This window comes from Eulemur rufifrons, chromosome 23, assembly GCF_041146395.1.
Source record: "Eulemur rufifrons isolate Redbay chromosome 23, OSU_ERuf_1, whole genome shotgun sequence".
NCBI lineage: Eukaryota > Metazoa > Chordata > Mammalia > Primates > Lemuridae > Eulemur > Eulemur rufifrons.
Genome location: NC_091005.1, coordinates 31013806 through 31038012, shown reverse-complemented (window position 1 = coordinate 31038012; position 24207 = coordinate 31013806). Strand labels below are relative to the sequence as shown.

Sequence of the window (24207 nt, the reverse complement as noted above, 5' to 3'; positions counted from 1 at the left end):
ATCTATGTGTCTTTTTTGTAGAAATTGATGAGCTGATTGTAAAAGTCACATGAAAATGCAAGGGATCCAGACTAGCCAAAACAACCTTGAAAAAGAACAAAGTTGGAGTAACACTTTCCAATTTCAAAGCCATTGTAAAGCTACAATAATTAAGATAGTATGGTTCTGGTCCAAGGACAGGGAAATCAAAGGAATAGAATTAACAGTCCAGCAATAAACCCATACATCTGTGGTTGGTTGATTTTGACAAAAGTGTAAAGACAATTCAGTGGGAAAGAATAGGTTTCAACAAATGGTGCTGGAACAATTGGATGTCCACATGCAAAAGAATTAATTTGGATCCCTACCTCATACCATATAAAAAAATTAACTTGAAACAAATCAAAGACATGCGTGTAAGAGGTAAAAGTATAGAACTCAGAAGAAAACATAGTTGCAAATCATTGTGACCTAAGATTAAGCAATAGTTTTCTAGACATATAACACCTGTAGCACAGGCAATATATATATATGGATAGATAGATAGATATAGGTTTTTTTCTGTGATAAATGCCTAATAGTGCCTGTAGTTGGGGTCATATCCTAATTGTATGTTTAGTTTTTTAAGAAATCATAAAACTTTTCCAGAGTACTAGTATCAATTTGCATTCCTACCAGCAGTGTATAAGTTATATAGTTTATCTCCATCCTTATGGATAGTTATCACTATCTTTTATTTTAGTCAATCTTATTGGTTTATAGTGACATCTGATTGTGATTTTAATTTGCATTTCCCAATGAATAATAATGTTGAACATCTTTTTATGTGCTTATTTGCCATCTGTATATCCTCTTCAGTAAAATGTTTCTTTATATTTTTTACCCATTGTCTTGTTAGATTATTGTTTATTGTTGATTTTGACAGTTTTTTATATATTGTAGATACTAGTCTTTTGTCAGATATGTGTTTTACAAAATTTCCTTCCATCTGTAGCCCATCTCTTTATCCTTTTAATAGGGTCTTTCATAGAGCAAAAGTTTTAAATTCTGATCAAATTCAATATATTCATTTTTCTTTTATGGATTGTGCTTTTGGTGTCCAGTCTGGTAACTCTTCTCCTAGCTCTTGATCCTAATGATTTTTGCCTGTTTTTTTTTTTTTTTTTTTTTTTTGTCCAAAAGTTTCATAGTTTTACATCTTACATTTACATTTATGATCCATTTTGAGTTCATTTTGTATAAGGTATGAGACTTAGGTTAAAGTTTTTGTTTTTTGATTTTTTGGTTTTTTGCCTGTGGATGTCCACTTGCTCCAGCACCATTTGTTAAAAAACTAAGGCATAATGCTTTGGTGCCCTTGTTAAAAATAAAGTGAACATATATATGTGGTTCTCTTTCTGGGTTCTGTGTGTCCATTCTTCCGCTGATACCTCACAGACTTGATTACTACAGCTATATAGTAAGTCTTCAAGTTGGATAGACTCATTCCTCCCACTTTATTCTTCATTTTCAAAATTGTTTTAACTATTGGAGTTTCTTTGATTTTCCATATAAATTTTAGAATAATTTTGTCTGTACCTACAAAAACTCTTGTGTGAATTTTGATGGGATTTGGCATTTTTATTGTTGAGCCTTTGATTCCATGAACACAAAATGCATCCCCATTTATTGAAATCACCTTTGATTGCTTTCATCAGCATTGTCTCATTTTCAGCATGAGACAATGTACCTGTTTTGATGCATTTACCCTTATTTTTCTTTTCTTTGTTGGATGATTGTAACTGATATTGTGTTTTCCAATTTGGATTCCATGTTTTCATTGCTAGTATGTAGAAATACAGTTTATTTTTTAATGTTGATTTTGTATCTTATGACCTTGCTATACTCACTTATTGATTAAAGGAATTTTTTTAAGATTCCTTGGGATTTTCTACATAGATAATCATGTCATCTGCAAATAGGAACAATTTTATTTCTACCTTTCCAGATTATATTCCGTTTCTTGCCCTATTGGTGGTAACGTGGAACTTCCAGTACTGTGTTAAACAGTGATGGTGAGAGCAGACATCCTTGCATTGTGAAGGCATTCAGTTTTTCTTTCATCATGAAGTCTAAGATTAGCTGTAGGATTTTTGTAGACCAAATTGCAGAATTTTCCTCTATTCCTATTTTTCGGAGTTTTTTCATGAATTGATGTTGATTTTTGTCAGATTCATTTTCTGCATCGATCTACATGATCCTGTGGTTTTTCTTCTTTTAGCCTTTCAATATGTTGGATTGTTGGATTATATTGATTGATTTTTGATTACTGAACCAGCCTTGTATCCCTGGAATAAACCCCACTTAGTCATGATGATAAGTCATTTTACATATTGCTGAATACTGTTTGCTAATGTGTTTTTAAGGATTTTCATGTCTGTGCTCATTTGGGGTATTGGTCTAAGTTTTCTTTTTGTGTACTATCTTTGTCTTGTTTTGATATGAGGATAATGCTAGCTTCATAAAATAAAGTCTAAATGTTTCTTCTATTTTATGAAAGAGATTATATAAAATTGGTATTAATTCTTCTCTAAATGTTTGGTAGAATAATTGCCAATGAAATTATCCAGGCCTAGAGATTTTTGTTGTTGTTGTTGCTGTCATTTTAAAATTAGAGATTCAATTTCCTTAATAGTTATAGGGCATCCAATTTATCAATTTTATATTGGGTGAACATTGGTAATTTATGCTTTTCTAGGAATTGGTTTCCATTTCTAAGTTGTCAAATTGATGTGTATAGAATTTTTTGTAATGTTTTCTTACTATTTGTTTGATGTCTACAGGGCCTGTAATGATATCTCCTGTTTTATTCCTGATATTGGTCATTTGTGTGTATTGTCTTATTTTTTTGCCAATCTTGCTAGAGGTTTGTTAATTTTAATGATTGTTTCAAAAAATAAGCTCTTTGTTTTTTTGCTTTTCTCTGTGGTTTTTCTTTTTAAATTTCATTGATTTATGTGCATATCTATGTTATTTCCCTTTGCTTTGGGTTTATTTTGTTCTTTTTCTGGGCTAGGGCTTAGATAATTGATTTGAAACTTTTCTTCTTTTCTAATATATGCATTTAGTGCAATAAATTTCCATCTCAGGACTGCTTTAGTTGTGCTACACACAAATTTTTGATATGTTATATTTTCATTTATTTTCAATGCATTTTTTAAATTTTACTTGAGACTTCCTCTTTGACCCATGTGGATTATGTAGAAGTCTACTGTTTTGTTAACACGTGTTGGAGATTTTCCTATTATCTTTCTATTGTTTATTCTAGTTTGATTCCACTGTGGTCAGAGAACACTTCAATTCCTTTACATTTTTTTACATTTTTTTTATGGCCAGGATATGGTCTATCGTGGTATATGTTAGTATGTACTTAAAACAATAGTGTATCCTACTCTTTTTATGCAGAATGTTCTAAAAACATCAGTGGATCCTGTTGGTTGATGATGTTTAGTTCTATATCCTTGCTGATTTTCTGTCTAGTTGTTCTACCAATTATTGAGAGAGAAGTATTGTCATCTCCAACTATAACTGATTTTTGTCTGTTTCTCCTTTCAGTTCTATCAGTTTTACTTCACTTATTTTGTAGCTCTGTTGTTTGGTGCATCCACATTTAGGATTGCTATGTGGATTGACCCTTTTATTATTATATAATGTACTTCTCTGTCTCTGGGTAACTTTCTTTGCTCTGAGGTCTACTTTATCTATAATTAAAATAATCACTCCATTCTTTTGATTAACATTTGCATGAGATATCTTTTTCCATTCTTTTATTTTCAACTTTCCTATATTGTTATATTTGAAGAGACTTTTATATAGCCAGTATATAGTTGAGTCATGTTTAATCCTACCAGTCTCTCTTTTTTTAATTGCTTAGGCCTCTTACATTTAGTGTAACATTTGAGCTTAAGTCTGCAATTATTTTTTCTGTTTATTCTGTCTGTTTTTCATTTCTCTTTTCTTTTTCCTGCCTTTCTGTGTACTTGAACTTTTTTTAGAATCTCATTTTGATTTATCTAGAATGGTTTTGAGTGTATCTTTTTATATAGCATTTTAGCGGTTTCTCTAGGTATCACATTAAATATATGTAATGCTTTAGTGTATTAATATCATCATTTTATTAGTTTTAGGTAAGCATAGAAACCTTATCTCTGTTTATGCTTATTTCCCTCCCCCATTTATAATACAATTATCTTAAATATTTTCTTCATATACATTTAGAATCAGGTCAGACAGTGTTATAATTTTTAATTCATCTGTCAAACATAAAACTCAAGAGGAGAAGAAAAGTCTATTGTATTTACCCATATTTTTGTTCACCATGTTCTTTCTTTCTTTTCGATGTTCGAAGGTGTCTTTTTTTTTCTTTTCACCTTTACCTTTCTGTTTAGAGAACTGATTGTAGCTATTCTTTTAGGGAAGGTCTTCTGGTGATAGAATCTCTTATTATTCCATCCTCTGTGACTGTCTTGCTCTTCCCCTTGATTACTAAGTGATATATTTACTGGTATAAGATTCTAGATTACCAGTCTTTTTTTTTTTCAATTCCTGAAAACTCTTGTGCCATATCCTTCTAGCCTTCACAGTTTCTGATAAGGAATCCAACGTCATTCTGATTATTTTCTGTTTTTAGGTAAAATGTTTTATCTGGCTAATTTCAAGATTTTTTCTTTGTCTTTAATTTTCAGGAGTTATGATGTATCGTAGCATGGGTATTTTTAATTTTATTCTGTTTGGATTTCATTCAGCTTCTTGAATCTGTAGGTTTATGGCTCTTGCTAATGAATTTTCCTGACATTATTTCCTCAGGTAATTTTTCAACTCTGCCCTCTTTGTCATTTAGGACCTTCAGTGACATGCATATTAGATATTTTGTTATGGTCCCATAGGTTCCTTAATGCTCTATTCATTTTTTTTCTACCCTATTTTCTCTCTTGTTCAGATTGGGTAATTTCTATTGTTCTATCTTCCAATTTAGCTATTCTTTCTTCAGTCTCCTTCACTCTACCATTAAGCCTGTCCACTGAGCTTTTTTATTTTTTGCAATTATTATATTTTTCAGCTCTAAAAACTTTGCTGAGACTTTCTGTTTCTCAGTTGAGACTTTATTTTTTTTTTTCATTTGTTTCAAGAATGTTCATAATTGCTTACTGAAGCATTTTTGTCATTGCTGCTTTATAGCCTTTGGTAGATAATTCTAACATGTCTCTGTTCTCATCGTTAGCATCTGTTGGTTGTATTTTTTCATTTGGTTTGAGATCTTCCTGGTTCTAGGTGTGAGGAGTGGTGTTTCATTGAGACATGGGCATTTGGGGTATTATGAGACCATGGATCTTATTTTAACTTTCTATTTTAACTATATTTTCTTGACACCACCATGGCAGGAGAAAGAGGGTGGCACATTACCTCATTACTGCCAGGTGGGAATATAAGGCCAAGTTTTTTGTTGACACTCAAGATGGGGACTCTTCATTCCTGTTGGGGCTGGATGGAATGTCCAGTTCCCCTGTAGGCCTCCGCTGATACCTCCCTTGCCAGGAAAGATAGGAGTGCCTCATTATTGGTTCCCACCTGGTGTCCATTTATAGGATAAGAGAAAAGGTGTGACCTCTTGACTGGCAGTGAAATCTTGACTCTTCTCTTGGCCTCCTTTGATACCATCCTAGCGGGAGGAGTAAGTTCATTTCATTACTTCTTGGTGGGGATGGAAGTTTAGGCTCTCCGTGTGGTCTTCCTCGACACCAAGGTGTGTTGGTGGGGGGAGGGGGGTGGATTTCTTACCACCCACTGGAAATGAAAGCCTTGACTTCCTCCTTGTACTTCTCTGACCCCACCATGGCTGAGAGGGTTGGGTGTTACCATGTGCCTTATGATAGACTCATGACTGTAGAAGTCTTGGTTTCCTCCTCAGCTTCTGCAGGAGTGATTGGAGGGAAGATCACAGTTTTTTCTGAGCAATTATTGTGTAAAAGGTTTCTGTTTTGCTAGGCTGCCTTTTTTCTGCTCCTATGGCTACAGAGAGCAGGCTCTTATTAGGGCATTTTTTTGCACACACTTGCTGGCATTTCTCAGTTGTTGGCTTCTTCAGCTCTAAGTCTGGTATAAATGAGGCAAAAAGGAAACCCAGGGAACTTACCGCAGTGTTGTTCCTGGAGTCCTAATGTCCATAGCTAGTCTGCCTTTCTTCTATGTATGTTTCTGAGCCTTTTTATGTTTGTCTTATATGTAATGTCCAAGATTTCTACTTATACTTAGTGAGAAGAATACGGGAAAGTATGTCTACTCCATCTTCCCATTCATGTATTTTTTTTTTTTTTTTTTTGAGACAGGGTCTCCCTTTGTCACCCAGGCTGGAGTACAATGGTGTGATCATAAATCACTGCAGCCTCCAACTCCTGGGCTCAAGCGATCCTCCCACCTTAGCCTCCTGAGTAGCTAGGATTACAGGCATGAGCCACCATGCCTGGCTAGTATGTGTGTGTGTGTGTGTGTGTGTGTGTTTGTGTGTAGAGATGGTGTTTCACCATGTTGCCCAGACTGTTCTTGAACTCCTGGGCTCAAGCAAACCTCCCACCTCAGCCTCCCAAAGTGCTGAGATTACAGGCATCAGCCACATCTGTGTATTTTTAAAATAAATGTCCAACCTATTTACTATCCTGTAATAAAAGTAATGTTTGCTTGATCATAGTTCATGGAGAGAACATATAGAAAATGTAGATTATGATAACGTAAATAGCTTAGAACAATAGTCCTCAAATTTAAAGTGCATTCAAACACCAGGAGGGCTTTTTAACACTGATTATGGGGCCTTCCTCCCAGAGAGAGGTGAGAACTGGCATTTCTAACAAGTTCCCAGATAATACTGATGTTGCTGCTCTGGGGACCATAGTTTGATTATCATTGCTTTAGAGAAATGCTGTATCAATGATATATCATTAACTTAAATGATATTAATAGTATATGCAGTTGCTTTGAGTAAAACAAATAAAAATTTGCAATAATTAAAATAAACTGGACATTAGATCTAAAACATTTAAAGGTAGACATTTGTAAGATGACAATGTCATATTTTGAATGAAATGGGTCTTCCCATTTCCAGCACTATAGTTTGGGACATTTGAGAGGCCAAAAGAGTAGGACAATGAAGGAAATAGTACTCATTTTATTACAAAGAATTGTATATAGCAAAAAGTGAGAAGTTAGCTGATCAGTTTTATGAGCATAAAATAATGCCAGTTTTATTGTACCCTAGACAAAGAGTATTTGAATGGATATCTTAACCACACTCTGATAAGTATATGATACATGAGATCTTTCTTAAGGCTCAGAGTTAACACCAGAAAAGCTTTGTTAGATTGATCTGAACTAATGATAGCCAACCTGGTAATTACTGCACATATCATCATAATATAGCCTCCTCTGAAGTTCATTTTTTTTCTTGAGTTGGTGAACAGAAACAATACTGGCATTAAAACTACTCCCATCAATAGTAGACCAAAGTGAACCTAGAAATATTTTTCCCAGATGATCACTAAGTATAAAAAAGAAAAACTTAAATAGTGAAATGTCAGAATAAAGTCTCTTAGACATTATTCTTATGGAAATTGTTATAAGTGTTAATAAAGAAACTTGCTTGTGAATATTCATCAGGTAATGGTTCTTATTTTGTAGCCAGATACATTAGAGTAATAACACATTTCCTTTTCTCCTTTAGCTCTGTTGGCTTAGCAAAAGCAGCTCTAGAAGCGATTAATGGATTCAACCTCTTTGGCAATCAGGTAAAAAAAAAAAAAGAAAATCTTTATTTGAATTGCATGCTTAATTAATTTGGCTAGTCATTAACAAAGTCATTTCCTTATAATGAAAGAATGTCTGAAACTAATATAGTAGCCCATCGTTTGAACAACTTTTCCGCTGAAAATGATTTGCCAGTTAAATTTTAGTTTTCTAACCAAAAACCATTGCTTACTTTCTAAAAAAAAATGTCGATAAAGAATTTTGATTTTCTTGGTTCAATAATTTTCCTTCAAGTCTATTACTCATTTCTCAGAGACTTATTCACATTTTTAGATATTTCTGGAATTATATACCATATATTTCCCATATCAGTTCTCATGTTGGTTTCAATTTAATGTATAACAATGTATATCTCATACAGAGGGGACTTTGTGTAATGTGTGCAGCCCGAAAATCGGAAGTTTTCCTCCTAGCTTTACCTTCAACTGGCTGTAATCCAATGTCTAAAATTGCATTTTCTCTGGGGATAAAAAGGAAACCCTGAAGGTTGCCTTAAATTTGCATAAGATTTTTAATTAGTTTTTGTACCAAAAGAGACTAAACTAATCAAGTGACCATGATTGAGTTGTCAATAGAAGGGAACAAAATGTAGGAATAGAGGCTGCTACACTGGATCAACAAGTAGGCTAATTTTCTTTAGCAGTTTTTGTAAAGATTCCTAAGATGGCAAGGCACAGTGAAGTTTCTGATATTGTAATGAACCCTAAGCTATTAAAATGCTAAATCTGTGAAGATACATTTTAGAAAGTTACACATATGTACAAAAAAGTGACATGGTTTTTGTTATGGCAATTATAATGCTATATACCTGAAGTCTGAAGTTAAGAAAATTTCTAGTTGGAGTATGTTAACACGACCACCTCCCTTCCCCTCCCTGCATACTTCATACACAAACTGTCTTTTCTCCTCACCCCAACTTCTTCTGAAGGATGGGCTCTGGCTGTTTCCAGGACTTGAGGAATGACCACAGACATTAAATGATTAGGAAGAGAGAAACATCTCATTCTGGGTGCCCAAGGGTTACTCTGAGTTACCTACTTCCCAGAGAGAGAGAGAGAGAGAGAGAAATAGGATAAAATGGTATTAAAGAATGGCATTTTATTAGGAGTCAGGAGATAGGATCATTGTATGCTCTGTACACCCAGTTCTACGACTTTGGCTAGTTATTGACCTATCTAAGTCTCAACTTCCTCATCTAAAAACAGAGATAATGATAATAGGACCTAACTCAGGAAGTTCTCATGCAAATAAAAGTTAACTTTGTTAGCATAGTGCCTGGTAAAGATTAAGCCTTTAATAAACGCTATTTCTTGTTGCTATTATTTAAGAAGTATTGGTAATATTGAAGAAGGTAAATGAAGAGATTGGACTGAAAGCTTTCTAGAAAGAATCTCAGGGAGACTGAGAGGAGTCATGGATTAAACCAGAGCTGTTATAGCTGGTGTCTCATCAGTCTGGGAGAATGCAGGTCTTGCTCGCTTGCCTTCTATGGCGTGCCAACAAGTGAGCTGAGTGGAGCCGAGTTTCTCTCGGTTGGCCGTGCACAGTGGTGTAGACCAGCTCTTTTTGTGATTCTGTCCTTTGAAGTACATAGCTGTGTGCATCCCTCCTCTTCACAGACATGCCCACATGCATGCATGCAAGGTACTTTCCCTAACTCTACCCATCTTTCAGAGCTCTACTTTTCTCAGAAAGTTTTCATAGATTGCTCAACTATAACTCTAAAACCACTGAATTATTTTACTGTGCATTCTGATTCTCAGTTATAAATGGATTTCCAGTATTATTCCTCAGCCGGTGTTTCAATCTTGACTACACATTGGAATCATTTGAAGAATTAAAAAAAGAAAATACTGATGCCTAGGCTCTACCTCCAGTGATTCTGATTTAATTAGTCTAGGGAAGGCCTTGGCATTGAGATGTTTTTCAGAACTCCTCAGAAATTCTAATATGCATCCAAGGATGAGAACAAGTGCTCTAAGCATAGTTAGTTTTTGGCCTTGTTTAGGTCCTGTTTCCAGTGTAGCTATGCACCAAATGTTTGCTGTATTGACTACCTCTTGATCATTTCATATAGAAATATAGACAAATAATGTCTTATTTCTTTAGCCACAGAAATATCACATGTTGCAAGTAGAGCCTCTTCATCTTCCAGTTTTACAGGATAGTATCAGTGTCCTAGTTTTAAAAATTCCCTTTCACCTTTTTTTCTGATGTGGAAAATAGCAGAAACTTGACTTTTAAAATGTTAATATTCCCACCTCTACGTAGTTAAATTACTAATGTGCCGGCTAAACAGTAGCACATTTAAGAGTGCGTGTGATCTTTTTAGTGTTTAATCATTTTATAATGTTGCTCCATATACTTAGAAGAGCTGTGGGTCTAATTAAAAGCCAGTGGCTGGGAAAAGAACTGACATAAAGAAATATTTTTATTCAAATGAAAACCTAAAGAAACCTCCTCAAGGCTTGGAGGATTTCAGATCATGTGAGTACCCTTAATTATTTCTAAAAAACTATTGGTGTAGTGTTTTGGAAAACTTGATCATATGTCTTTAACTAAATTAATTTAGAGCTTTCAAAAAGTGCATCTCCTGTTGGTGGCAACTCAAGAGTCATAGATCTCTGGAGATGGGTGAGCCCCTCTCTCAAGATGAATGATCAGAGAAGTTGAGGTAACTTTTCTCATATCACACAGCACAGGGGCAGAGCCAGGTATTAAACCATAGTCACTCAATGAATCTGGAAAATCAACAATTGATATGGAAAATCTCAGCTGTTGGATGCTTCCTGCCTTTAGAGTTGGGAGCTGTGTATTTTCTTTGAAAACTCTTAAGCCATTTTCTGCTCAGTAATTATCGGGCTTCTGAAGGAGGTATCTACTTCACAAGTAGTATGAAAGAAAGGCTTGCCTTTCTCCTTTTGTGCTTTAGCGTGCGTGATAAAACAAATGTTGATTTGTTTGGGTAATCATTGGGTGGAAAAGTTTTTAGCTTTGGTTATGATTATTTATGCGTTCCTGTACTTCCTTTCTTCTTCTTTTTTTTTTTCAGTAATTGCTTTCCTTATTGAAGAAAAAAAACATTGTTTAAATCTTCACTCTGAAACTATTTTCAAAATTTATTTTTCTTTGACACCTTACAAATAAAATGTGATAAAATGGCCTAATTTCTTTAATGATCAGTTTACTATATAGGCTAATTTGGGGCAGAGCCCCATTTAGAAACATATATAATCCTCAGTATGGGAATCACGTTTCATCATGTTCTCAAATACATTCTGTATAAATATCATGATAAATATATTTAAATATTATTAAAGTAATATTTTACAATATTTATATAGTAATATAAATTAGAATTTACTTTCATCAGATGTCATAGATATAGTAAGCAACAATTTTATAATTCCTGGGTTTGAAACTCAGCTCTGCTGTTCTGAGACCCTGAGAATTAATGCTCGGGTTCATCTTTTCCTTAGTTTGAAATTCCTTTAACAGTATGTGAGCAGGAGAGAAGCCTGGATTGTGAGAGGGGCTGCTGGAAACAACTGTTGGGACAGTAAGCAACAATTGGCCATTTACACACTCATTGCCACCACAGCCATGGTGCAGGGGGGATAGTCCCATCAGTAAATATCCTTTCTGGAAGAATACTGTTCTCTGGGCTCTGCCACAGAGCTAAGGGTTGGCCTAATAACTGAACTGGGAATAAAATCTCCTACTCAGAGTTTGGGGTGTGGTTTTGCTTCCAGAATAAGAATAGAAAAGATCAGGACCAGTGATCCATTGACAAATTTTATCTTGTTTTATATTTTCGTTCTAGATGAGGGCAGCTCAAGCTCAGAGAAGTGATTAATGGGGAAAAGAAAGGCCCAGACAATCCTTCAAATCATTTTCCTTTGAATTGAAACCAATGAGAGCAGCAATCTTATGGTCACAGATGGTACCTTTGGCTTTAGGGACCATCGCAAAAGTGTTTGTTCTGGTCATGGGGATGGGGGGCAGTGGTAGATGGGTCAATGCAGCCCTCCCCACCACCGGAACTCAAGTCCCCACGGCAGTGGTCGGGTAGAGTCATTTTCTAGTGTATTTACTGGAACAAAAGGATTTATAGACACTCAATTGGAGAGTAAAGTTTGAGCTGTCAGACTTAAAATATGCTCTTTAGGTGGAGTCAGGATGTTATGGCAGAGTTGTAATGATTTCAGGAAATGGAAGATGAAAATAAAATATCCAAAGTTAATCAGATACTCTGAAGTGTCATATTATAAAACATCCTTTCATATTCCTTTCTTTAATTGGGGAAATCAAGATACTGACAAATGAGCTGAGGCCAGAATCTAAAAGGTAATGACTAGAGAGATTGCTCATGTTATGCAAAGTGTTCAAAGCAATGCAGACATCTAGCTTCCTTTGAAATTTGCAGGCCTAAAATTAATGTGTTTGTTGATTTAAAGTAGGTGATAATTAATTCCATGTGTGGGCTCTCCTTGGTAACTTTTTAAAAGACTTACTTCTGAATGGGGAATAGCTGCCCATGACCTTGAGTGATTTTACCCTCCTGGAAATTTGGGCTATAATGCCTAAAGCATGGAATATTTTTGTAAGAGGACAGCCAAACCATATAGTTAACTTTGATCTCAATGTTAAAATATGGTAATATTATGAGATTATTTTTTTCTTTGAGCCTATTACTTAGAGGCTGGCAGAGGAAAATTGAGACTTGAACAAATACTTTGGTGAATTTAGATAAGTAAACCATTTATTTGTGACCAGAAAAGAGAAGTTCGCTGTTTACATTCATCAAATAATGGAAACAATTGCCAAATTTGCCATTTCACTTCATTATTTATAAATTATCCTACTTAGATTGTATCTTTTGAAAATTTAATTCCAGACAGCATGCAATTAATTTTATTAATTCTTGGCCTAAAGATAAATTGCAGCTCCTATTATTTTGTGTATTCATAGGCTCCTAGCACATTATACCCGATCATTTTCCTGCTATTTGGTTCTAACCCTGTTTGTTTCTCTTTCCTTGAAAATTCATATCCTGGCTGTGGTCGTCACCTTCCCTATGAAGTTCCCCAACTTGCCTGGGGACTTATTATAATTATTACCCTTCTATCTGAGCCACTCACTTTGATGAGACTAAGTTGTGTATTGCCATGTGCCATCTTTTGTTTTTTAAATAATCGTCTTGTTCAGGGCTGTCTTATCACTGGGTCAGCTCCTTGAGAGCACAGGTCAAGTTCAGTCTTGTTTTCTTGAAAACAGAGTGCACGGTACTTTGCCAATGGCAGCTACTGCATGAACCAGGGGAGATGGGAGGTTGGGACTCTCAAATAATAGAAAGGACAGCATTAATCTGGTGGTTGAGAGAGAGCTTCACTCGTTCCCAGTTCATTTATTAATTCGCTTGTCAGAGTTTTAAAAAAAAAAAACATTTTAAAAAATGATATTCTGAATGAGAAATCACTCTATTTTATAGGCTTATATTCATATAGGAACATGGATTAACAGGAAAAAACATTCATCTGGTGAGGGTGATATATGGATCTAGGCTCTGGTGCTACTAGATTTTGAAGTTTCAGTCTAGGTGATTGATTGACTTGAGGTAGTTTAGTTTCAGAGTAAGACATCTGTGAAGTTGGTGAGAATTGGGATGAGATTTAGAAAGTAGTATTAAAGCAACGTGCAATTTATTCTGTTCTCCCTTTCCCCACATATTTTTCTGAATATTCTCTTATCTTGGAAGCAGTCTTTGTATGCACATCTCATTCTATGTGTTTTCAAATAGTTGACTCCCCAGTAAAAGAACAAAGCCATATTTACTTAAAACTATGTTGTTGAATATGGAATGGCTCAATGATAATCTTTTTTAACCTGGTTAGCAGACCAATTGACATTTTCTATTATATCTGTCTTTTTATTCAAATTTTTTGTTTTTACTTGAAAGATTTTGTGTGGGGGGGGGGGGAATATTATAACCTACTGTTTAAACCATGGGCTTCGGTACCAGACTAGATTTTTGAACCCTTTCTCTGTTAAACTAAGGCTTAATGTCCTTTTCAGTAAAATGGGGGTAAAAATATCTACATATGGGGATTACATGAGATAATCCGTGTGAAACATAAGGCACAGTGCCTGACACAGTGAATATTAGCATTATTATTATTTGAGATTCTCTTATCTTCATGTTTTAATGAACTATTTTTTTTATATCCTTACTTCTAGAGTGCATCTGTCAATGGAAGAAACTGAAGCAAAATTAATATAAGTATAGAGTTTATTTGGGCCAAGCTAGAGGATTGCAAGCTGGGAGCGTAGACTCAAGTTGCCCTGAATATACACTCCAAGTAGCAGCAGTTACAAATGGATTTTTAAAGGCAATAAAGGGAGACAGGGAATGGGCTGATACAAAGTTGTTTGTCAGGAATTCTCATTGGTTTATAGAAATAACATTGATTAGTGATTGGCTATATATATTGTTAAGCTACAGGGTGTGGGTTATAGTGTCTGGTGTGGCATTTTTAGGTTAATTTATAGCTATTTGTGACACTATCAAGCAGTTTCAAGAGATGAATACCTAGCTCAAAGGGGAGAGTGGGACATGATTGCTGTCGCATTTTGATGTCTCTCTAGGCCTGATAATTAAAAGGACTTGCATTCCTGAGATGAAAGTTCTCTTCATTTCTTATATCTAAATTTGTTTAGTTTCATCATATAATCAACATTCTTTATGAGGAATGTACAAATCAGATTTTATGAATCCAAATTAGTTCTTTATTCCTTGTCATATTAGGTAAAGTATTTGTATTTCATTAAAATAAATGTCATTAATTGATTATCTTATAATCAATACATTTTGATTTATTAGAAAATCAAGGAAAATAGGAAAATGTAAAAAATAACATTAATTTTAATGAGTATAAAATTAATGTTTATTGAAAGAAATTTGAGAAATATTGAAAACATAAAAAGAAAATTAAAATCTTCTGTAATCCCATACTCGAATGCAGTCAGTATTTTTTGTAAAATCTCTCACAGTCAAAATGTCAAATATTCTACAAGTCCTTTTTTCTTAATTTAGGAAATGTTTTGCTTTTTCTCTTTCCAGGGCTGTTCCTGGTCAGTTATATTTGTGGATCTCGATGCTCACAATCGCAACAGGCAAACTTTGTGCTCACTGTTACCCAGAGAATCAAGATCGCATGTGAGACATTTTTATGATAAATTAATATGAACTGTCATTTTTTATTTTTATGTAGTTTTGACTTATTTTCCAAGAAGGTGCTCTCAAACGTTAGAGGTCATCCAGTAGAGATAAGACACGATAGGTATTATCCCTCCTTCCTCTGGCCTGTAGAGGTTTAGAAAGTGAGCAGAGTTGTGGAAAAAGCTGCTTTGTCTTTTGAGTCTTTTGAAAGGACAATAGAAAAATAGACATTATTCTTCTTTTGGATAAATAGCAATATTGGGCCAAAAATAAATCATATTTTGTCATGGAATATTAGAAAAATATTTTTCACAATTTATATTTCTTTAAATTAAATTATCTTCTATTCTTTGTTTCTTTTCTTTTATTCAGTTCACTTTTTTTCTTTGATGAACTCTGGTTGCCTATAGTACCTGACTGCAGATTTTTCTAGGGACTATTTGTGGTTCTCTTTTTAGAAAACACCCAAAATGGAATAATTTCATTATTTAAAAATAAGTATTTTATATAAGTAATATAAGATTATGGTAAACAAAATCCAAAAATAAGCAAATAATAATAACATAATATCCAGTCATTCCACCACTCTGATATAATCTTAGAGTGAAAACATTTGAATATATACATTTCCACATATTTTTATGCACATATATTTTTATTTTACAAAGCTAAAACCATATTGTTCATAATGATTTATAACCTAGTTCTATGAATGGATATGTTTTTGTATCCATAAACATTTCTACAATAAAAATTTTAATGGCTGCTAATTTACTGAACTAATTGTTTTGGTTGTTAGGATTGTTTTCTCTTTTTCACTATTATAAGCAAATTGTTGTGACAGATTAAGTTATGATGACTAGTAGTGTTACATTTTTGCATGTTGTTTTAATTAATATTTTAAAGTTTTGTTTTTTTCGGAGGAGGGGACAGACTGTCACTCTGTCGCCCGGGCTAGAGAGCTATGGCGTCATCCTAACTCACAGGAACCTCAAACTCCTGGGCTCAAGCAATCCTCCTGCCTCAGCCTCCCGAGTAGCTGGGACTACAGGCATGCACCACCATGCCCGGCTAATTTTTTCTGTATATTTTTAGTTGTTTGGCTAATTTCTTTCTATTTTTAGTAGAGACGGGGTCTCGCTCTTTCTCAGGCTTGTCTTAAACTCCTGACCTCTAGCGATCCTCCCGCCTCGGCCTCCCAGAGTGCTAGGATTATAGGCGTGAGCCACCGCACCCAGCCAATATTGTAAAGTTTGAGCCCAGTGTTGAACCTTGTGAATACTCTTTCTTAATGAATAAAATTTTACCTGCTCTGTATGGTTCACTGAAGCACGCCATAGCAACGCCAGTTTGTCCTTGGGAGCAGGGCAAGCTCACAGTCGGTTGGATGACTCGATGGCTTTTTATCTCCATCATCCTCCTTGGCTTGTGCTGATCATGTCATTGCAGACACTTGCAATCTCTTTTTCTTATTGACCCCAGAACACAGATGCTGCCCTCCTTCCCTGCATCAGTTATCCTGCATTTGCCCTGGATGATGAAGTTCTGTTTAGCCAGACACTCGATAAAGTGGTTAGAAAATTAAAAGGAAAATATGGATTTAAGCGTTTCTTGAGAGATGGGTATAGAACATCACTGGAAGATCCCAGTAGACGCTACTACAAACCAGCTGAAATTAAGGTATCAAAAAATATCCCATATTTGTTGTATATCGGAGTGGTCAAAAGCACAGATTCAGGAGGCTGACACTTGGGTTTCAATTCTGGCTATGCCACTGACTAGCTGTGTGGCCTTGGACAAGTTAACTAACCTCTCTGTGTTTAATAATTCTTCATTGATAATAACAGTACCTATATCATGAGGTTCTTATATGTGGATTAAATGACTTAATATATATGTATAAGAGCTTAGAAGAGTGCTTGGTAAATAATAAATGCTCAATAAGTGTTAGCTCTTACTACCAGTGAGGTATTTACTTATATTGGGCCACGTTGGTTCATTGGGTAAATAATTTTTCTATTGCATTTTCAGATTTTTGCCTGCCTGCTCCATACTATTTGTCTTGTGTAATATCAAATATCTATTTGTGATCTGGCTTTCAATCTTTAACAGATTATAACAGCAAATGCTCTTATTAAAACTGATACTCCTTCCTTTCTTCCTTTATCTATTTCATTTAGACACTTCCCTTTGAAATATAGTCCTCTAAATATTTAGTTTTAAAATATTTTATATTTTGAAAACATACACACATACCAGTATATCCAGATTTATACTAGGTACTTTTAAGCTATCCAAAAAACTATAACAGCCCAAAAAGTAAGTATTTCATGCACATTGCTGAACACTTTGCTTTAGTGGAGTAGGTTAAAATTATTTTTGTAAACATGGGTATAACTTTGACTCATTCACTGAAGATAGATACCGTCCCCATAAATCTGTAAGTAGAAAATATACAGGCAGCATTGTACCCTTCAATATGTTTGGCAATTAACATACTATTCTTTTATAATTCATTATACACATTTGCAGGAAAACTAATCAAGGTGTTTATCATTTTATTTAATTGCACAGTTGACTATCACTTTGTGAGCATTAGGAACCATTTTATTGTATGCATTTTTGAAATTTTACAGCAGTGTTAGCAGTGTTACAATCTATTAGGATGGGCCAGAAGATCCATTTATCTCTTAAATGCATTCAAATGTTTCTTTTCTATTTAATGCATTTCCTGAGCCAATTTATAGCATTTACATTGGAATTAGACCACCTGCAACTGCCACATTGCAGACCTCCAACTTGGGATCAGTCCAGCAAACTTTCTCTACTTTTGCACTTGCTGCTGAGTCCCACCAAGGAAAGCCACAAACACCATGGATAGGTGCCACCCCAAATTCAGGACATCCGTCTTTGTTCAGTCCTCATCATTGCCTTCGTTTCTTGTCAGTCCTGCTCTGTGACCCTGCCAGGAACACTCCTTGAAGGCTTTTCCAGCTGTTTCCCATTTGTATTCAAGTTCCCAGACTTGACTTTTTATTTCCTACTTGATAGCCTTTTGTTTCTGTATGGCCGCCTCCGCTGCATCATGTCTTCATCCCTGCTTACCTCCGTCTCTCCTGTCTCATGGAGGGTTGCTACCTGCTCTCTCCAAGGCCAGCCTTTCATATGTACACTCCATCTTGTTCTCTTCTACTTTCTTGGGACTCTTGCTGAGACTTTGTTTTCTTCGCCGGTAGAAGGATGTCCATTTCTCTTTCTTTTGTCTCCTCATCTTCCCCACTTCTGCCTTGCCTCTGCAAGCAACATCCTATCCTCAGTTTAAACACATCGGTATTTATCATTAAAAAAATAACAAACAAAAGCCCTCCCTCAACCCTTATCCCTCTCCTCTTCCCGTCTTCTTTCTCTTTGTAGCCACGCCTGAAAAGTACAGTCTGTACTTGGTGTCTCTCCTCATTCGCCCCCACTCACCTTGTGCTGGCTTCCGTCAGTGTAGGTCACTGGTTCTGACCTTATGTCACAGAAGTTCTTCTTGGTATTTGAACATCTTAGCCGAGTCCTCTGTCTTAGAACATTCTCCGTTTGCTGTGATCCCATTCTCTTCCCAGTTTTTATTTTCTTCTCTCGCTATCCTTCTTAGTCTCTTTTGCAGATTCCTTTTCTTCTGCCTCCCCTTAAACATTGCTCTTCTCCTGGGTCATCCCCAGCCATGTTCTCTTTTCATCCTACCCACGCTCTCACAGCTGTTCACCCCACATCTCTATCCCCAACTCATACCTCTCTCCCGAGTGCCCTACCTGTGTATGCAGCTGCCTTTTGGACATCCTCACCTAGATGTCCTATAGTCTGCCCACACTCCTTCCCCACTCCTCTGTCCAAGCCCCAAACCTGAGAGTCATTCTAGGCTCTTCCTTCCCACTTACCCACCTTTGTCAATCACCAAGCCTGACAGATTTAGCCTCCCTAAGACCTTAAAATTCTGTCCCTTCGTCTCTGTGACTCCTTGGTTTAGGCTAATGGTATGTAACCTGGAGTGATTCTGCTCTCTCCTCTCCTGCCCCTAGTGACATTTGACAAAGTCTGCATACAGTTTGGGTTGTCACAACTTAGTGGGTGCTACTGACATCTGGAAAGTAGAGGCCAGGGATGCTACTAAACATCCTACACTGCACAGGACAGTCCAAGAACAAAGAATTATTTGGTCCCAAATGCCACTAGTACTAAAATTGAGAAACCCTAGTTTAGGCTGTCATCTTTTCTTTGGATTACTGCAGCAGCCTTCCAGCTGGTCTTATTTCTTTCCCTGCAACTCTCCTCAGTATCATCAACTGCCCAGTCTAGCAAGGAAATAAAATGGGTAAATCTGATCCTGCTCAGTATTTACGAGTGGTTCCCTATTATTTCTAGATCAAAGTCTCAGTCTTTTAGTGTGACCTCCCAGGCCCTTCCTGGTCTGGCTGGCCTGGCCCATCTCTTGGGCTTCAGTTTTCACTACTTCTTACTTGCTTATTGCAGAAGTACTGAATTGCTGGTAGTTTCTTTAACATACTTTATGCTTCTATGCATCTATGATTTGTACTGTTGTTTCCTCTGCCTCAAGTTCCCTTAGCTTCTCTTCCCAGTGACGTTCACCAGGCGTTAGCTAACACATCTCCTTTCGCATGAACTCTTCCCTGACCCGAGGCAGACTCCGGTGTCTGATTTCCTTATGTGACCGCTGTACGTGTGTAGACACTTTGCCCTGCACCCTAGTCGCTCCTTTCCATGCCAGCTCCCTGCCAGGCCGGAAGACCCTGAGGGAAGTTCTCTATCTTTTGTGCTCAGAGCGCTCTGTCTTGTTGGTGACAGGCGTTAAAGTATTCAGTAAATATTTATTGGATGACTGCTGTTTGATGAATTGAATGAATGAGGTTTTGAATACTAAGAATCCTGAGAAATTTTTTAAAGAGAACAATGAAACTATTTATAAAATCAGTCCATCTTTCAGTTACTACTACAAATAAATCTTTTACACGTAGCCTAACTATAGTTGTTCTAATTTGATTGTCAATTTAAAATTTAATGTCTTATTTTTTGTTTTAGCTATTTGATGGCATTGAATGTGAATTTCCCATATTTTTCCTTTACATGATGATTGATGGTAAGTGAGCTTTGTCCTGAAATTTAAACTATAGGATATAAGTAGTTTAAAGAAGAACAGAAATGAAATGCGACTCCTTCCAGCCTGAGGAATAGTCGGTGCTGCAGTGGTGTCAGCTGCTCCGCATTTCAATGCCGCATTGCTTTGCTCGCTAAGTGGATGTCAAACCATTTTAAGAATTAAAAATACTTTGAACAATTTAAAAAATTATACCAATATATTATTCATATTTACAAAGAAAAAAATTTTATTAATAGGAATCATGAATACTATAATCTGTGACATTGTGAATATATGTAATATTTATACTTAAGAATAAATTTCAATTAAAATTCAGCTTTTGATTCTGAATGCTAACATGACTTTCTAAAATCAATTTCTCGAGAAAATATCACACACATTTGTATGACTTTTTCAATTTTATTTTTATCATTTGCACAGAAAATTACCAAAATAGTTATAACTGGGCAAATAAATTTTTCTAAGATAAAATTTTTGAGATGCTTGTTGAGCTTTGGATTTTATATTTTACATTTTAGGAGTTTTCAGAGGCAATCCCGGACAGGTGAAGGAATATCAGGATCTTTTGACTCCCGTACTGCATCAGACCACAGAAGGTAGAGTTGCTTTTTCAATAAATTCTTCCCACCAACATTTTCTTAATGCTCTTTTGAAATATATGAGTTCTTTATAAAACACAATTTATATGAAACTGAAAAAATGAATGAGGCCTCAAATGAAATTAGAAAGAATAACCTCTATTAATTCATTATAGTAAGTCTGTTTTTATGAAAGAAGTTCATTAAGCAGGACAAAGATGGAGATGAATTTAGGTGGTCATAGATATAGTAATTCCAAAGTAGTTTGGCAGGTGGGCAGAATTTGTTCACCTATTACATAATTCCTTTACTCTGTATAGTGTGACAATATTGTAGAGTGACTTTTTTATTCAGGTCACCAAAAATGCTACAGTAAGGTGAGTGCTGCCCCTGCAGCGGCTACCTGGACAGGGTCCATCCCTTGTCTAAAAGTACTAGCATTGCCAAGAGCAGTCTGGCCTCCTCTTTGGACTTGCTTCTAGGGCGTTTAGCATTGTATTTTGCATGTGTGCCACAGTGCTAAAATGTCATCCTTCGAAGATGGATTTAATATTTTATAAATGGTCAGAAGACCCAGTCTTATGAGTGAGGGTTTATTGGTTCTAACCAAACACCAGCAGGGACCATAAAAGAAACATAACTGACTTTTCTGTATAGCTGTAAAACTAATTGTCAAAGGAATTCCAAAGGAGATGTTCTAGATTTCTTTGGGGTTTGAAAGTGTTAATAGAATAAGAGTATATTCTCATGAGTGAACAACTTTGAAAACATGTTTTTATGGAAGGTAAAAATTATGGTGTGTTAGTTAAAAAAAAAAAAAAAGAATGACCTTATAGATGTGATACACAAACTGGCAATCACAGCACTGGCCCCATTCCTACCTCATTTTATTTGTGATAGTCTTTGGGGTTTTCCACGAAAATCTCAGAGTAAATACTTCCTACTGTGTGCTCATCCTTTCAAATGCTTGTAATGTTAAAAGTTGTGAAATGTTATGGATGAACATTGAATTTCAAATAAATATTAATGTTTAAAAGCAGTGTAATCACTGTCCATTGTGAGAAATAATGTAATAAATTTTGTGATGCATATAATATTGAAATCCCTTGAATCAGACTTTTAGTATTCAGTGGTAGATCACTGATGTATTGAGGTAGTAGTTTAAGGTACCTCACTGTAGGCTTATCATGTTCAGAGAGTGATGTTCAAAGTAGTCTCTGTATATCATAGACCTTTTTACTAGTTTTAAACACAAATATCACTACTGGTTGATACATAAAGAAGCAAAATTTTAGGGAAATCGATACAATTTTATCAGTAAAATTAGGTTTACTGAGGACTAATATTGCAAAAAATCTTCTGGAGCACCCTACTGAGAATGTTGATTTTTCTCCCTTTATATCATCTACAAAGATCCTACTCTATAAATAATCATTTTATTTTTTACCAAGGAATATTTTTAAATGGGTTGGTCACAGGGGAAGATGGCTTTTTCTCTTCAATGATATTGAATGGTAGATAATGGGCTTAATGCTTAAATGGTGGTTTCCTTGCTCTAAGCAATGACTCAGGGTTATAATTCTTCATTTAAGATTATCCAGTATCTCATATATGGAGCTTCTACAGACTAATCCTATTAAAAATAGCTTCCTCTATGGCTCTAAATGTTTGCATACTGTATGTTTATTGATTCATTTAAAGGTATTAAAAATTAAATGTTAAAGGAGATTATGTAGACACTGTTGGCTAAAGCATAACAATATGCTGTCAAATTAGTGTCTTCAAGTCAAGGTTTTCTCCATGTTTTTCACTGGCAATATCTGAAAGGAACTAGAATATCCAATTTTCTATAGGTTATCAAATCTGTTACCTCTTGTACAACATTTCTCCCTGCTTTCTAATCATTACAGTTTCTTGAAGGGAAATTTGGGGGAGAACACTGATTTGTTACATTTTAAATACTTATTTTTAAACTCCATAGGATATCCTGTCGTACCAAAGTACTATTATGTGCCAGCTGACTTTGTAGAATATGAAAAAAAGAACCCTGGTAGTCAAAAGAGATTTCCTAGCAACTGTGGCCGTGATGGAAAACTGTTTCTTTGGGGGCAAGCCCTTTATATCATCGCAAAACTCTTAGGTAAGTAGAGAAGGTTGGGCATGCTTTTTTCCCCTTGTTATCAAGCTGTTAGAAATAAATATGTCTTTGCTGGCATTCTTCTTGGATTTGGGTGGTGTCTTATGCTGTTAAGAGGTCTTTGGGGAGTTTCTTAGTATGTAAAGGTGTATTAATATATCTGTTTCACTGAATGATAACGGACAATTTCTGGGAAGAAAGTAAAATAGATATGGGTACCATTATGATCATTTAGGGGACTACATTCAGTATACTAGATAGGTTTCTAGCAGAAAGTTATGGGAACTTTGAATTACTTTTATATGATGTAATAAAAGTTCTGATTTAATAAAACAGTCATGCTTGGTCATAGCTTTGGTAAGCTACTTGCCAAAATGAATTGGTCATCTCAAAGTCCTCTTTTTTCCAATAAATACATATTGGCAATTTTCTCAGCTGCAAGCTTAATGGAACCATTATTCATAATTTTTTGAAGAATTATTTTTCATCTTCTCCTAGAAATTCGGCTGAATCAGAGTACTCTTGGACACATTGAAATGAAGGAAAATTTGATAAACACAAAAAAGCATTGTGTTTCTTCCTGCATCATTCCTAGCTAAAATTTCAAATATTAGCATTTCCATCAAAAGGGCTATCATTTTAGAGTCAGAATTCCTTTATGGCAAACGATTATGAAATAGGCTAATTGTAAATATTGCAGCTGCACTAAAAGAACTGCTTACTGTGTGAAATACTGTTACAGTCTTTGTTGTTTTCTAGCACTACTGCATAAATGCTAATACATTTGTTTGTGCAGTAGGAGTAATCATCTTTTGTTCCATTTTTTTACATTCATTAGGGAAGAATATTTCAAAGGCCAGATTTCCAAATTGAGCTTTACATAAATGATATGTAAGAGCAGACAGAGCTAACCAAAGAAGAGAAAATTAAGTTAATGCTGTTTTTGATTTGCTCCTTTCCTAACTATATTTTCTGGATCTCTGAATATACTTCATGCTAATTTAAGAATATGTAGAAAGATTTTCTTCCTTTAAAGTGACATCTTTTTGATAAGGAGTTGATATTATTTATACAGACTGTGCTTTTAGATTTTCTAAAGGGGGAGAAAAATACACATGAAGTAGAATCAAGCGAAGTTAGAAAGGTTATCTCTGATTAGAGTATTATTTTCATCTGTTGATACAGCTAAATAAGACGTGTTTTAGTAGAGGAATAGTTAATCTGTGTAAGGATAAGAATTTTATAATAACAGCAGCATCACAGGTTTCTATATACCACATTTGGAAATTATAAATGAGCA

The 24207-nt window shown here is 35.2% G+C and overlaps 1 protein-coding gene across 1 annotated transcript in view; it reads left to right on the top strand.

The window, feature by feature from the left end:
* PHKB (phosphorylase kinase regulatory subunit beta) overlaps nucleotides 1–24207 on the top strand; it is a 208904-nt gene that overhangs the window by 84831 nt on the left and 99866 nt on the right. Inside the window, exons 8-13 of the mRNA XM_069497809.1 lie at nucleotides 7730–7793; nucleotides 14933–15028; nucleotides 16514–16711; nucleotides 20114–20171; nucleotides 20711–20788; nucleotides 22752–22910. Of these exons, the coding sequence (XP_069353910.1) occupies nucleotides 7730–7793; nucleotides 14933–15028; nucleotides 16514–16711; nucleotides 20114–20171; nucleotides 20711–20788; nucleotides 22752–22910 (653 nt within the window). The remainder of the gene's footprint in view (nucleotides 1–7729; nucleotides 7794–14932; nucleotides 15029–16513; nucleotides 16712–20113; nucleotides 20172–20710; nucleotides 20789–22751; nucleotides 22911–24207) is intronic.